The 16,437-nt window shown below is 42.9% G+C and overlaps 1 protein-coding gene across 4 annotated transcripts in view; it reads right to left on the reverse strand.

Moving 5' to 3' along the window:
- Positions 1–6,344: 6,344 nt before the first annotated feature.
- Positions 6,345–16,437, reverse strand: part of LOC115095861 (zinc finger matrin-type protein 4-like) — a 354,259-nt gene continuing 344,166 nt past the window's right edge. For 2 of the 4 annotated variants that reach the window (XM_029610141.1, XM_029610140.1), the window contains one exon: positions 6,345–9,273. In XM_029610141.1, the coding sequence (XP_029466001.1) occupies positions 9,134–9,273 (140 nt within the window). In that variant the 3' untranslated portion in view covers positions 6,345–9,133. The remainder of the gene's footprint in view (positions 9,274–16,437) is intronic. The other 2 variants (XR_003857896.1, XM_029610142.1) reach the window with 2 other exon arrangements.

A 16,437-nucleotide genomic window follows, 5' to 3' on the forward strand; every position in this document is an offset into this window, starting at 1 on the left:
GCTACAGACAATCTGCATGACGTTGAGTAAGTTACCTATGGCCACAGGTACCCATTCAGACAGTAAGCTCTTAGGGACAGAGAGGTTATCGTACCTACATGTAATTAATTTGGTTTAGGATGCCATATAAATGTTAAAATAAATAAAAATAGCCAGACTAAAAAACTATAAAACAATACCTTATAGTTAAATTAAACTGTAAGAATACAAAGTTGGTTCATCATTGCTTTCCTTCAGCATGTTCTGGAAGTGCAAGACTTGATGAGACACACAGGAACCAAGTCAAGTCATGCGCTGCCACTTAACATGCTTTGGTTCAATTTCCGCCAAAAAGAACAGGACTCACTCACATCTGATTTCAATCAAATGTGCCTTAGCCCCGTGTGTCACCGTTTGTACTGTGTTCTTTTAAAACAAACCCGAAGGTTTGAACTGGCTCTTAGCCCAATGGTTAGAATCAAACTCAGGCCTCCTGCTGAGCAGCACAGATTGACCACTGCCTCATGAGCCTGGCCAGAGCAGCTGCTGGACTGGTCCTCACGGCCTTGGAGGGCTGGGAGGAGGGGGAGAGATGTTGGCGATGGAGTCAGTTACTGTTCATGGGGTATAGCATGGAAGAGCAGCAGTGAAATGCAGAACTGCGGGGAGATGCAGCCTTCCTCCTCGGCCTGCACACAGAAGAAAGCTAGAAACAGGAGCCTGCGAACGGAGGCTCGCCAATGGGAAGGAGTAAAGAAAGAGGCTCTGTAAAGAAAGATAAACAGTTCAAAAAAGAAAGGCTTTGGGGGAAAAAACTAAACAGAATAACCCAAGCTTCCTGGCAGTAGCATTTCTCCTTTTACATTTTAAGCAGTAACTTTGAGACCAGAATGACTCTGTAAGGGACATGGAGGGGATTTTCCTGTATCTGGTGCCGATGCTCAGGCACCAGACTTCAGGAGCACGGACTTCAGCAGCATTAAGAACGTGCCCTGCAATTCAGGGCCTCTGTGGAAGTCGCACAGGAGTTGGGCGGCAGAGTCTGTACATTCTTGACCGGATCAGCATCCGCTCGGATGAGTTTTCTCCTTGTATTCATCATTTTTAATAACCTACGCTGGCTAAGACCCTCAGCTGTCACGTACTACTCTCACACGTGGCCCCCCCAAGGGAGGGACCATGAAGCACTTCATATATCCTGTGAATGCCAGAGGTGTCCTGCTGCTTTCAGACCACCCCTCACTCAGGGAAAAAGACATAAATATGCAGAGCAGAAAGACAGTGGGGCAAGCAACTCATCCCACGGTTTTTATAAAATGTTCCGGCTTCACCTTAGAAACAGGAATCTAGGGCTGAAGGACAGAAAGCAGGAAACTGCTAAGAAACTTAATGGTACAAGTAAATTATCTCCAGTTCTACTAATCAATCGTCTGTGCTCGTTTCATTAAATAGTTACAAGAACAGGCCCGGATTTAGGCAGAAGCAATAGAGGCAACTGCCTAGGGCCACCAAATACCCGGGCTAGAGGCGAATCTGCTCCCACTCTCTTTAGGGCTCTTCTCTGCCCCCCCTAGTTCTGCTTGTGGATGTCAAAGCCAGCCCTGTACCAGAATATACATTTGCTATTCCCTCTAGATTAAGTGTAATTCCTGTTGCACCTGGAACTCTGGGGCCATTTGGGATCCGTCAGGCATTAGTTGCTTCATGCACCCTTGGGCTCTTTCCTGATGGGGAGGGGGAGGGGGAAGGGGGGGGGAATAAAGTCTTTCTAGGCTTTTTTTTTTTTGGGGGGGGGGGTCTTCTGACACCTTCCGGTAAAAATAACGCACTGCCACACAAATATATCCTTTACTGGAATAACAGATGCAGATGCTAACAATCCTTAGAGTACACACTGAAGAACAGTGCAATCCATACAGCAGAAACCAAAGACAGTAAACAGTGCAAAAGGTACAGTCGCTGCACAATCTTCACACGCTTGGGGTCTTTCTTCTTCCATCACCCACTTGCTCGGACGTACTCTTAGGAGGTTGGCATCCTCCCAGGGCTCGCCTTGGTACTTGCTTTCTGGTGTGAAGATCTCCGCAGTCCTTCCAAGCACCAACTCTGAAAGCAGATCTCACAGTCTGGCAGTCCTTACTCTGACTCCAACCAGAAATCCACTCTGTCAAGCTTAAGGCCCAAATCTTCAGTGAAAGGCAAAGAGCATGGGACTAACTCCCCTTCACCTTTTTTTGATTCGCTCCATCTCAGGATCCTCCTTGCACCTCGAGAAATTCTCCCTAACTCCTGGAAGGCCTGAGGGCTCTGACCCCGAGCCTCAGCCACCTTCCCAGGATGGAAGATCAGATGAAAGAGAACATGAGGCAAAGCGGGATCGTGACTTATGTTAAACACACTCCTTAGAAGATCCCTCTGGCTGGGAAGTTTCAGGGAGCACTAAACCCTCCTACTCTCTCTGACCTCCTGCATCCAGCATCTCTGAAGACTCTGATGCATATAGTAAGGGGCATTTTGGCGATTCCCTTATATAAGTTTCATTTTTCTTGAGGTGCTGCCGTTCTTACTTTACATTCCTACCAGGTGTGTTTCTAAAAAGCAGCATGGATTTGCTTTCATTAGTTTCTACATTCCTACATTTCAGTGATTCGATGCTTCGTTCCCCTGACTTTTCCTTGTAAATGAAAACTATAATAAATTCTGCCTTTTGCATCTGAAACTAGTCCAGGGGCTGTTTAGCTGCCTTTTATTAAGGGACATTTCAAGATGACATAAACTGGTGTTTTCTCCATACACCGTGGACATTTTGTCCCATATTAGCAAACTCTATAGTGAGGGGCAAAGGTTTATTTTTCAGAGGGCAGCCAGGAACCGTAGATCTGGCAGAATCCCCTAAGTTGAAGAGAAAATGTTTTTATTTAAAATTGATTTATTCCTTTGGGGGGATATACAGGAACCTAGTTTACATGGTAGACATCTGTGTCGCAGACAGGGTGCACACTGAATGACTTGTGAAACAGCTACTTAGAGCCCCTTTAAGTAACTTTTATAACCGCTACTATTTATATAGCACTGCTAGACATGGGATGATATATCCTACATCAAACTTACACGAGTCAGACCCCAGCTTCTCTAGAAATAGCATGACACAGATGTAAGCACCATTGATTTATGTGTATTACCGCCTTCCCAGTCCACATTAGATCTCCCAAAATGGTAGATACAAAGGTAAACACATATAACATAGCATAAACAGCAAACATAAATAAAATTCAATTACTACCACTATCTAAAGACCATGAAAATATAAATTCTCATTGCCAAATAAGATCTTAATTTAGGACTAATATAATGTGGGTGTTCGTTGGACCTAATCAATGGGCCTAAGTCTTGAAAACATGAAGCTTAAAAAAAGAAATTCGGAAAGAGTGTTGCCTTTACAGAAATGGGAATAGTCCATCTGAATAATGGTGTGAAGTAAAGGGATTGACAGCAGCAACTCCTGAAAGTCACTGATGGAGTGAAATGGCAATGAACCATTGTGCGAGGGCCAGAGAGAGCCTGAAAACCGCAGCCCCTTGCTATGTGTGCTTCATAATCAGAATTTCAGCTTTGAATAGAATAAAACAAGAGGCAAGTCTGGGAGGTTGCAGGGGACAGAGGAGGACACATAGCTGAAGAAGAGAGGGAGTGCTGGATTTCAGCCATGGTGGCATCACCTGGAAAAGGCAGAATGGGCAGGCTGTTTCCAGCTGGAAGACATTACTCAGGGTCTAACTGAGACTCTGCCTTAGGAACAAGGTCACTGGGGACACTAAACTGTAAAACATTTTATCATGGGAGTGAAGTAATCAAGCATTTCATAATAACCGCATCAGGTAATTTCCATGTAGTCCAGAATCCTGAAGCCCCCAAGCATTCCTGCAAAACATCACTAAATCTGGTCTACAAAACCATTAGATTGATGGCAACAGCTGACAAAGATGTAATAAATAATTGTTGATATCAACAATGAAAAGACTCTGTCCCAACCAGTTTTTTGTTAGTTCTGTTAAGCTCTAAGAATAAGCGGCACAAGACTGAAAGTAGCATATTCTTTATTATCCTCCTCAATATCGTTATTTACAAAAAAGCGGAAGCTGAGAATTCCAGGGCATTTCTCACAAGAAGAGTTAGTGCTTTTCCATGCTTAACATCTGGGCAACACAACATGGCATCAACTTCTATCAGAGAAGCAGGAAAGGCCAGGGCACTCAGGGTCTGATGTACAAAGCATTTCTCCAAGAGACAAAACAAATGGGAAAAAACCCATAATTTTGACTGAACATTTCAATAAATGGAATCTCCAGAACCACTGCACAGACTTACACGTGCATCTGTCTTGGGGGAGAAAGCTCTGATTCCTTAAGTAGCTGGTTCTGGACATGAGGTCGACATTCAAAGGCATTTATCAGGACAATATTAGAGTTATCCAGATAAATGCTGAGTTTTAAATATTGTCGGCACTTATCCAGGCTTATTGGGTTTTTTTTGCTTCCTTTTTTTAACATTTCCATTGCTATTTAACTGGTTATAGTCTTTGAATATATCCATTAAGGTTAAAATTATCCTGGAACACACAGAAGTGATATTCAAACATAGCCAAGTAGGCTTCAAAGTTATCTAGGTAGGTATAAACCTTCTCGGATGACCTTACGCAAGCATACTCAGCATTTTATGTTTTTTTTGTTTTTTTAAACTAACCTCATTGTTTCTTAAAATGGTGTTAACAGTTCATACAAAAGAGAAAGTTCGTCTAGCTCAGCAGAGGGGCACAAAAAGTACATTTTTTATTTGGCAAATAATTTTGTGAGAATTCTCTCACCTTTGCCAAAATGTTTTCTATAGACACAAGATGGGAAAGATGCCTTAATGAATCAGGCCCTGTGCGCTAAATTTCTGACAGGAACAGGCAAAATATGGTAAAACTAATTCATTATAATAATATGTTATTCAAGCAATTCATTATAATAATTCATTATAATAATTATGTTATTCAAGCAAGCTTTCCCAGACACAATCTAATATCACGTCATAGATACAAACCAAGGACTTCAAATATTCAGCCATTAATCATGCCATTTTTACATAGCATTTAATTTATTTGTATACCGTTCAACCGTTTATTCTTTCCTATCTCTTCCTTCTTATCCAAGTTCTGCTACCCTTGTTATTTGTAACTGCTCCTTCGATCACCACAGTTCTCGTTGATGTATTTAATGCACTCCCGTTTCATGTAAACCAGCAAGATATGTGCTCATGATTGCCGGTATATAAAAACCTTAAATAAATAAATAAATAAAATAAAAAACTAATGGCAAAAAGTCATTGGGGGGAAAAAAGCAATGATGTCACTCTCCTAAGCGAGTTCAATATTTTGGAGTTAGCCAAACAGAAGCCGAGTTCTGAATATTTCCCCTCGTTCTCTGGCTAAATTTTGTCCAGGCAACTTATTACTCGCACACAATTTAGAGCTGGTGCTGAAGGCATTCCTGGAGTGTGGCCACACTGAGTCCTGAATGGGGATTTGTCCCTTTCCCTGTCAGTGAGTCCTGAATGGGATTGATCTGTTCACCCCGGAGTGCAGTGAACAAATGAATACTAAGTTCAGCTGAGCCTCTCTTCCTCCTGCCCTTCTTCAAGGCTTAATGTTCCTTGACCCACAGGGATTAGTAGCCCTGGGATATGCCCTTGGCCTTCTGAGGGTGACGGACAATAGTGACGCACCATGTGGGTTCAACTGGGATGAGCAAAGCCCCTCCCGCCCCTGGCATACAGCAATGGGACTGGGAATTAAAGGTTAAAGTTGAAGCAACACAGGACTTAGGTTTAATTGCAATCCACAGGCTTGCAGGTGATGCTGATCTGAAAAATTCACTTTGACTTTTCAGAAAGACAGAAAGCCAAGTGAATGGTTTTTGGATCTTTCTCAGGTTTTCCTTCCTTGTGCTGCACGTACAAGTGTTGCTGAACGCGCTTAAAGGGACTGACTTATTTGTTTCGATTTGTAGGCCGCCTTTCCAAAATAACGCAAGGCGGCCTACAGTTCTGTACAGGGTTTCTATGTTGTGCAGTACAGATATGCTACTCCAGGGCTTTTCCAACCTGTCCTGAGGATCCCACACCCTGCAGAGTTTTAAGGAGATCCACAATGAATATGCATGAGGTAAATTTTGGCATAAACTCTACAGGGTGTGGGGTCCCCAGGACAGGTTGGAGAAGCCCTGCTCCACTCTAGTTGGCTGTTAATAGTAGCAGAAAATGCACATAAAGAGAGCAGAGATTTATCGCCTATAATGATTTAAATATAAGATTTTTTTTTTTTTTTAAGGATGTACATTGAGTTTCTCATTAGGCAGGAAAAATCAGAGGGAATTCTCAGTCACAGCACATTTTATTTCTTGGTAAATGAAAGTCCGTGTGCATTTTTCTGACTTCTCCATGTGTATTGCTGCTTATTAAATGAATCATGGCCAGCAGCAGTAAAAAGAATTTAAAAAAACATCCTGTTCCCATTTCCATAAGAGTTTAGCCTTCTGCTTTTCAGCTGCAAGGGAATTATTCACTACGTCGGACGGCAGAACCATCTTCTCCAGCGTGTACCACTGTAATCCAAACGCACAGAGCCAGAAGCAACATGTGGGTGATACAGAGATAGCCACAGGCAGGAAAAGTTGATGGGGGAAATGACATATCAAATTATCTCACTGCGGTCTCTGGCACATAGAAGGGAAGACAATGCTCTTGGTTTCAGCACTGTCATCCTTAGCTCATTCAGTACCGGCCTGATGAAGCAGCTCTCAAAGGTTGGTCACAAATGTATTGTTAGTCCATTAACACAGTTTGTGTGTTGACCTTTATTTTGTACGTATCCAAGTGGACTAACTTGGCAACCACGCTACTTTAACGCAGGAAAGTCACAATTTCGTATAAGAAGGGGGCCGGGAGACAGCAAACTTGTAGTACAGGCAGTTTGATACAGAAAAACTGGCTGCAAGAAATACCATACAACAGTTACTTAGGGAGCAAGACCTCAATTTATTATAACCAAGGTTTGTTATAGAAGGGCAGCTATGTACATTTTCAGTATTGCTGCAGCCATTGCACACACCCAATAGTGTAGGCGGGTGTTGGAAGATTCCAATGTCACAGGACATAAAGATAATATCAAACAGTGTGGCATATAGCACTCCGTATTAGACTGGCACTTCCTGGTAGTTCTAACCATATTACAGGATCCCCATCACAAGACAAAGTGACACATATGGTCGCTTATTTATTATTTAACAGCATTTATATACCGGCATTAGTGCGAGACATCATGCCGGTTCACATTTTAACAAAATGAGCGGAAAATACAATAGAACAAGGAGATGGGGAGGGGAAAACAAAGCCAACAGGGCAACAAAAGTGCAGGATTGAGAAGACAGAGAGAATAAACAAATCAAAAGGAAGATTGTAAAACTGAAACTAAATACAACAAATTGGAAAAACTGAAACTAATTACAACTTACAGGAAACAGCACGTACATGTGAGGTTTCAGGCTGCAACAGCAAAATCCATGACGCTATTATAAAACAGAATGTTTTTAGTATTCAAAGATGCAAGGCAAAATATCACTTAAAGGTACAAGGAACATTTTTGCGGCAGATTAAATGTACAGAAAATGAGTCAATGCACTCAAAAAGAAAGCTTCACAGGAAATCTTGATGGTTCTGCAAGATATCAAACATGGTTTCAGGTGTGCTTTCTGGTATAGATGCAGATCAGATGTTCAGTGTCCAATCTATAAGCCACTGGATAGCTTTAGTGGCAGCGTGATTGAACGAGCCCTATGCTGCCTGCGAGTAGACTTAGACTGCAGTTGTTTGCAATGCGATCCTTTCTTTGATTTGGGTGGCCGTAGTGGTTTCAGTGAAGAGGTAACACAGAAGGAAGCAGGATCCAGATTTCAGAGTCCAACACAAGTTTGTTCTACGGACCATAAAAATAAAGTGGTGTAAAAGAGTGCAAGAACTCTTCCAACTTCTCAACTATTTAGAATTTACTGATGGGATTTTATTCATTTCTCTTTGGCAAAGAAAAAAAATCAAATCATTTTTTGTAAAATTTCATAGCAGTCTGAGATACCTCAAGGTTTCCAAGCAGGATTCTTTAGTGTATTTCAGCGGTTGGAAAGGACAAGCCCATCTTCAGCTAACCTGAACATTCACACTGGTAAAGCCGGCCTACGAGTGCATAGAAAGAGAATTTCAGCACAAAAGCATTAACCGTGGCTGCTCCCCTGGGCTTCTAGCAGTAAAGCTGTCCCATTAGCCCGGATATAAAAGAGAAAACATCTGACGTGAAGGTGCCCATAGACAAGAGCACACCCGTTTCTGCCCACAGAACTCAGGCCCTTAAAAATGCTAGGCCTAAGTCCTAAAAACAGTCACTGAACAGACACTCTTGAAGAAAAGGAGCTGCAAATTCTAGTTTTCCCCTCTAATCATTTAGAATTGATTCAGTCTTTGTCCTTATGAGGAGATGGAAGAAGAATTGCCAGCACTTTATGCACTCACCTTATTTCCTGCTCCCTTCCCCACCTCTGACCTTTCCCATTCTGTTACCTGGCTTTCTGAGTGTCACTGGATTAACAGTTCGGCAGTCTCGGGGCAGAGCGAAGTGGAGTGAATTAAGAAGTGAGCCTGCCACACCACTATGTGCTCTTCAGTTAGACTCTGCCTGGTTTATTACCTGATGCCCACGCCTGTGGCGCTTGGTCCCAAAGCACCACAGAAACAGGATTACAATGAGGAAGAGAAATCCAAGGTCAGGAAGCCGGAGGGACCCATGTGCAGACCTGATGAAAACAAACGTTTCTCTTCCCCTTGAAAATTCCAGACGGGCTCCTGGGCACCAAACTCTTTTGTGTTTTTTCAGCAAACACAACCGCAAAAAATAAAATAAGGGCAGGAACTTTTTCGCCCTCTTGCTGTCTCTGTCTGCTTAAATGCAGAAGATCCCTGTGCACCACCTCACACTTCAGAGGCAGGATGGAGCCGAACTTCAATATATTAAAAAAAAAAACCCCAAAAGTCAAAGGTTGAGTGGCATCTGGTATCTTCTTCCAAATCAATACAAAATGTTGCTCCCCGTCGCCACCTTCCTGGGGAGCAAAGAGGACTCCTGGAAGCAGGCTGCTCCATCGCCCGCCCTCTGCGTCTCTGATGGGGTTGGAGAGCTCCTCCCACTATCGCTGTCTCTGTTTAACACTGCAATTAAAAAAAAACAAAAAACCAAGAAAAAGGAGAGTTTAGGGAAAAAAAACAGCACAGAAGGCACAGGCTTTGGTGTTACACTAGACAGAAACCTTTCCTCTTTACAGCTACCTCTATAAAACTCCTGTCTTGTTTGATCCTTGCAATACTTTAGCATTTGTGTGGGGACGAGTTTGAAGGTCCTCGTATTGCGTGCGGTGCCTGCGAGAGAATTCTCAAAGGGAGACGCCCTGTGGTGTTTTCCCTCGCAAACATTTATGAGCCAGCCGGTGCGCCATGGGTACCGTCCACATCCGTACGCTTTGCGCCTGCTTATGTAGCAGGTGCAGAGTCGGGGGGGGGGGGGGGGGTACGTAAAGCACACGTGGGTTTTTCAAAATTAAATCCTTGGCAGTTGCTTGCTGGCCCCGCCCTCCCTCTGCCCCCAGACCCACCCCTCTGTGGCACGGACCCCAGAATCTGTGCTGTGAATCAGCTCTCCTACTTTTACCTGCAGCGGGGGAGGGCAATTTTCCCAGGGTACTGCTTCGTTACCCAGCTCAAATCAGTTGAAAATGGCCATGCCTATTTAGGAATGAGATGTCTCACGCGTGAACCATTCTAGCATTCCTGTTTTCATCCTTTTCATATTTACAATTTAAAGGCATTCCATCTGTTACTAGATCTCTTGACTCCATCTTGTTTTATTTGGAAGAGGATGATTAGTTAGAGTACAGTTCAGGTAGGATCCCTTGGCACTGCCGGGGACTTCCTGGTCTTACGTGGCCCCCCATCGACTACCCAATAACGTCTGAGGCAAACCCATTTCCTGCCAGCTGAAGAGGTTTGGTGGAGGAGATGGGCTCTTTATACAGCCAATCAGCAATGATAAACCCAGCTCATTACTGCTGTTTTATACAGTTTAAAAAAAGAATTGTTTCTTCCTGTAGAAAAGTTGCTCCTTCACCAATTTCTCTTTGGTAAATATACTAATCTATTCCAGGCAGTTAAAGAATGGTATTGTAACTTATCAGAATAAGGGAACGCAACCCAAGCACCCTGTTAATTTCTGCCTTACAGGCTGTTTGATAAGGCACTGCTCTTTCAATATGTCCTGTCACGCAGCTGTAACATTTGCAAAAACAAAGCAGGGAGATGGATGCCCACACCCTTTGCTTGTCAATGTGCGGTGGAAAGGAACTTCCGGAACAAGGGGTCATGGTAGGGCTGGATTCCGAAGTAAAGAGCGATGGAACAGCCTCTCAATGGAAGCGACGGGCACACAAAAAAAAAAAATGCAATTCAGGAGCGCACAGGACAAGCACAGAGGATCGCTGGTGGTGTGCCAGTGAAAGGCAAAGCTAGAGATCAAATAGAGTCTACAGTGCTGCCTTACATAAGGAAAAAGGCTAGACAAGACAGGCCTGGCGGTCTTTATCTGCCAGCGCATTCTCTGCTTCAAGAACACACGAAAGCTGTAATGCAGCACAAAAGTACCTAGCCCAAAACGAAGGTTTATCAAAGGAGTACAGAGGTTAAAAAAAAAAAAAGCTTGAGCATTTGTCAGTAAACATTGGTGAACTCTGGGTGCTGCACAGTGCAATGGTCCAGTTCAGTACCACTATACTATAAAAAAAGCTATGTAAGATTTCTTCAAATTGTATTGATGGAAAACCTTGGTTTGTATATAACAAACTTTTATCTCACACCCATGTAAAGACAGATACAGTCAAACCTACTCTAATACATCCAAAAAGTCTCTCTCTATATATATAAACTTTCCCATTTAACCACCCATAAACCTGCACTGTACTCAGACTTACATACAGCTGGACACAAAAAAAAAGTCCTAACACTCCCTTTCTCAAAACAAACATCTAAAATTCCAGTGGATATTTCTGCAAATTCTAGGGTATAGCTTTGCTCTTTTTCAACAGGAAAGCACGCAGCAAAACTCAATATGTCTGTTTTCTAAGATAATAAATCAGTTATTAACATCTTATAGTACAGGTATTCTCAATTCAGAAAGGAATCAGCTTTCAAGCTTGTGCTAAACGTAAAGTCAAAAGGACAGGCAAGAACTGTAGCTGAGAGAGAGATTCAAGCATTAAAGGGATTCAAATGGAGTTTCTTTATACCATATTATGCCCAAGGCATTAATAAGGACAACTGCTACAGGATAAACCATTTTAAGAAGGCGTCCACAGAGATTCCAATACTGCAGCAGACAATATGAGAAGAAAAGATGCTCATAAGAGTTTCATTCATACTCTCTTTCCCTCCTCAGATTTTATACAAGCCTCTCACCCATGCATCTCTGCCCTAAATACTAAAATAGCTGGTAAAATAGTGACTGTAGCATGCACTAAAGTTTTATAGCAATCCCAGAAGTATGACCAGGGATCATCATCACGTGATAAGGTTATTAAAGAACATTTTGGGAGATGGTGGCTTGTACCACTACAACATGAATCACACATCCATTCCACTTGATTATTAAGGATGTGCATTTGTTTGCAATCAAATGGGAAAACTCAAATAATAATGTTTTTTTGTGTGGTTCATTGCAAATGAAGTGAAATAACACGCCATTTGAAAAAGCCCATATCCTTTTAGGTCATTCTGTTCAGTTTGGTGTCATTAAAGTCCATGGGGGAAGCAATGCAAGGCATATTTTTAAGTCAGACAGAGTGGAGCCCATTGGGGATTGGGCAAAAAGGAGCAGAACCAATTATGTTGAAGCAGTTTTTCAAGCAGCCTCTCTCAGCACCACTTCCTCTTTTTCAGTAGAAAGCAAAAGATAACATTGAACAGTCACCAGTTTTTGTTTTGTCTGTACTCAGATTTCAAAGAAAGAAGGAAGAGCTTGTAAAACTCTTTGTTTTGGTGATCAGTCTTATTAAAAGTATTAAAAAAAACGTGAGAAGTGTGTGTTAGTCAGTAGTTCACTACAATATTGGTCAGTTCAGCTGTGCTGCTCTTTCTGCTAGCATGGCTAAGACCGCAGACAGTATGTATCTCTTTAGAAAAGGTACACTTCAGGGGTGGCTTTATCATGAAGCAGTGTGAGGCGGCCACCTCAGGTGGCAACATTTTTTGGTGGCAGCAATTGTCCCCCAAAACACCCCTATGGTGGCTGATTCACCTGAAATCTAAGATGCTGGCCTCAGCAGCAGCACAGCTGTAGGACTGTGGGCAAGAAAGAGACCTCAGCAGTGTCGCCAGCACTAAGTTATGATGTCCTATGGTGGTGCTTGTGGGGAGCCCAGGCCCCATGGACATGAAGAGGATCCCGCTGGTGTCATCGCTAAATTATGACATCCAGCAGTGGTGCCGAAAGATGAATTACCCGTGGGGATCCCAGACCTCATGGGCAGGAAGAAGATCCTGCTGTTGGTGCTGGAAGATGAACTGCCTTTGGGAATCCCAGGCCACATGGGTAGGAAGAGAATCCTGCTCTTGGCGCCACTGCTAAATTAAGACATTCTGTGGCAGTGCTAGAAGATGAACTGCCCACAGGGTTCCCAAGCCCCACAGGCAGGAAGAGAATGCCACCTCAGCCCAAGAAAACACTGATATTTGGTGGGGCTGCAGCTCGTGAAGACCTCGAGGTCCAGTGGGGCTGTAGCATAGGCCATCCCACCGCAGCCCAAAAAGACTCAGAGGCCTGGCAGGGCCTCAAAGAAAAGGCCTGGAAGAGAAGGAAGGCTTGAGAGTGTGTGAGGATGAGAGAGAGCACCTGAGGGACTGAATGAGAGAGAGGATGTGTGAGGGAGTGTTTACTAGGGTAAGTGAGAGCTTGTGTGTGTGTGTGTGTGCTTAAGGGTGAGAGAGCCAGTGTGTGTGAGCATGTACTTGTGAGAGAGAGAGTGTATGTAAGAGAGGAGGGTGTGTGTGAGAGCATATATGTGTAAAAGCCTTAGTGTATGTGTGTGTGAGAGAGAGCATGTTCCATCCAGTGACTGAGCATGTGCGCAAGAAAGAGTATGATCCTGTGACTGTATGTGTGGGTCTATGTGTGTGTGTGTGTGTGCACAAGAGGGAGCATGTTACTGTAACAGAGTGTATGTGAGAGAGAGAGCATATTCCTATGATCGAGTCTATGTCTGAGAGACAGTACATGTTCTGGCAACTGAGCATGTGTGCAAGAGAGAGAGCATGTTCTATGACTGAGTGAATATGCAAGAGACCACGTATGTTCCTGTAACTGAGTGTGTATGCAAACTAGAACTTGTTCCTTTGACTATGTGTGTGCGAGAGAAAGCATATTCCTGTGACTGAGTGTGTGGGTGTGCATGAGAGAGAGAGAAAGAGCGCATGTTCCTGTGATTGAGCAGGTGTGTGTATATGTATGAGAGAGAGAGAAAAAGAGGAGAAAGTTTGAATGTAACAACCCTCCCCCCTCTCCCCCTGTTAATCCAGGACAATCTTAGACCATCTGGAAATCAAAGGTTCCCAGGTGTGGGGAGCGGAGAATTTTTGTAATTTTAATTATTGGGTGTTACTTGATGTGTCTGCTGTTTTGAAATATTTTATTGGGAAATTTTGGAAAATGTAAAAAAATAAATAAATTTAAGGTATAATTATTAAATGTGCTATTCATCAGCTGCTTTGAAATTTGTTCTTTTTATTAATATAGTTTTATTATTATAATTTGTTATATTTCTTGATTTTATTGTTTTATAAGGAATGGTGATGTTTGTGTTTTTACACTGTTGTACTCCATACAGAGTCGGGCTTGTTGCAATTTCCAGTTCAGGTTTTGTCTGCACATTTGTATTTATACTTTATGGTCTCTTGATTTTGTATTTGCAAGGGTCTGTCTTGTTCCACATGTGTGCTCAGGTAAAGTATTCTGCTAGCTTATTGTTTCTGGGTAGGGATCTATAACTGCCTGATTTGTTCTGTTTTCCTAATAGGAAATGTAGTGGTGTTTTAGGGCCTGGTATATTTGCAATGTCAACTTTTCATAGGTAAGGTTGTTACTGTGAGTGCTGGCAGTTAGTTCTGTTTTGGTACAGGAGGTCCAGTATATTGTAATGATAATTCTGTTTACTCATGACGTTTTGAGAACTAAACTCACATCTAACACGCCTTACAATAAGCCTAATACCATACGAGTTCCAAGTGTCATTTTTCTAGGGTTTTCTAGTTGGCACCGCAGCACTACATATAAATAAAATACACATATTGTTGTAAGTAATATTTTTAAAACAGAAGACTGTACTGTGAGTGTCCTTTTTCCTGTAAAATCTCCCTTTCTGGGTCACAGAGGCGGATAATAAGAACTGCCTAAAAATGTTAATAGAGTAGGATATAAATATTTAAATAAATACATTCTAAAATCAATGCATAATTAGTAATTGTGCATGTGGAGGGCCAGCCAGTTGGAGGTGGAGGGGGTGTGGTGCAAGGCGGTAAAGATTCTCCAAGGGCACCTAATACCATTTGCATTGGCCTTGAGAGAGTACTCCACACACAGGCCCCTACCATTCACCCATTTCCCAAATCACCAGGGGGCAGATGTTAGGGAAAGGTAGGAAGCACGTATTAGGGTTCTCGGGAGTGTGGAAGGGTTGCCAGCTTCCTAGAAATATTATCACTGATACTCTAATCTGCCACTCCTCGGGGATCAGGGTTCCCAGTCTCCCTACTTCCCCAGCATTTCAGATAACCACAAGGGTCAGACTCCATGGGACCAAACTGCCCCCCCACACACCCCCAATACACACTTGGCTTTCTCAGTGAGGAAAGGAGGAAGCGCCATCTCATCCCTCGCCTCAGATGCAGATTGCCTTGAACCACCCCTGACTGTCTCACAGATTTTCTCTCCCGGGACTGACAGCTTGCTCTCTTTCTAACAGACATAAGAACACCAGTACATAGAGTCTCAGTATAATTAACTGGAATCTCTTGTTTCTGACAAAAGTGACTGTGTTCGGCCTGTGTGTGCACATTCTACCTGTATAAAAGGTAAGCCACTAGTGATCTCTTAAAGCCCAGCATGCCCAATGCAACGAAAAGGGAGGTGGTGGTGGTGGGAGATTTTAACCTCTTAGATGTGGATTGGAATATCCTGTCGGCAGGACTTGGTTTGAAGTGGAGAGATCCTGGAATCCTTTCAAGGCCTCTCCTCAGAGGTAATGGAGCCTTTGAGAGACGGAGCTATACTAGACCCAGTACTTACAAATGGAGGAAACATCTCTAATGTGTCGGTATTGGCCCACCCGAGTAGCAGTGATCAGATGGTATGGTCTGATACAATGACAAAGATGGAGAGAAGCCACTGAAAGCTCAACATCCTGAATATCAAAGATACTGATCTTCTTATCATGAAAGTAAATGAAACTAAGAGAAAAAGGAAAGCAGCAGACGTGGCTGAAAAAGAGCAAAATGATTAGCGTTCAAAAAACAGAAGTAATCTCAGAGCAAGAACTCGGGGAAGAATATCTGTAAAAGCTGAAAGAGGCAGGAAAAGAAGGCAGGATGGTAAAAGTGTGTATGGGGAAAAAAAGCAGAATATGAGGTCAAGTGAGGTCAGGTCAATGAGGTCAGGTATATCAGTGAAAAAGGTGGAATTATTAGACAAAGCAGAAGATGAAACATGTATAAAAGGAAATGAGGAAAAACCAAATATTTCTGTACAGTGTTCACTGACGAAGAGAATGGAACAAGAAGTCATAATTTGAAGCTCTAAGGCGGAAAACTCAGGGAAATATTTTTTCATTGAAAGGCTGGTGGATGCCTGGAATGCGTTTCCAGAAGTGGTGGTGAAGACAAAAACAGGAACAGAATTAAAAAATGTGTGAGATAAACACAGAGGATCCACAGTGGCAAGAGGGTGGAAATGAAGTGCATTGGGGTAACCTACAGCAGCAATTACAACCCAGAACAGCAGTAGTTTGATTGCATCAGGGAAGGCCAACATGATGATGGATTTTGGTCATGTCTGCAAAAGATATGTGAGGAGGGTAGAGAGATCTGTGGAGGTTGAGTTTCAATTGGGCAGAATGAATAGGCCATTTTAGTCTTTGTCTACCATCATTTACTTGGTTACTATCGGGCCGAGCGCACTGTTAACCCGCGATTGGACGCGCGTTTTGGATGCGCTAGCTTTACCCTATTCAGTGAGGCACTTCATGTGCCTCACTCTTTTGGACGCGCTAGCTTTACCCCCTT

This window comes from Rhinatrema bivittatum, chromosome 7 (assembly GCF_901001135.1).
Source record: "Rhinatrema bivittatum chromosome 7, aRhiBiv1.1, whole genome shotgun sequence".
Classification (NCBI taxonomy): domain Eukaryota; kingdom Metazoa; phylum Chordata; class Amphibia; order Gymnophiona; family Rhinatrematidae; genus Rhinatrema; species Rhinatrema bivittatum.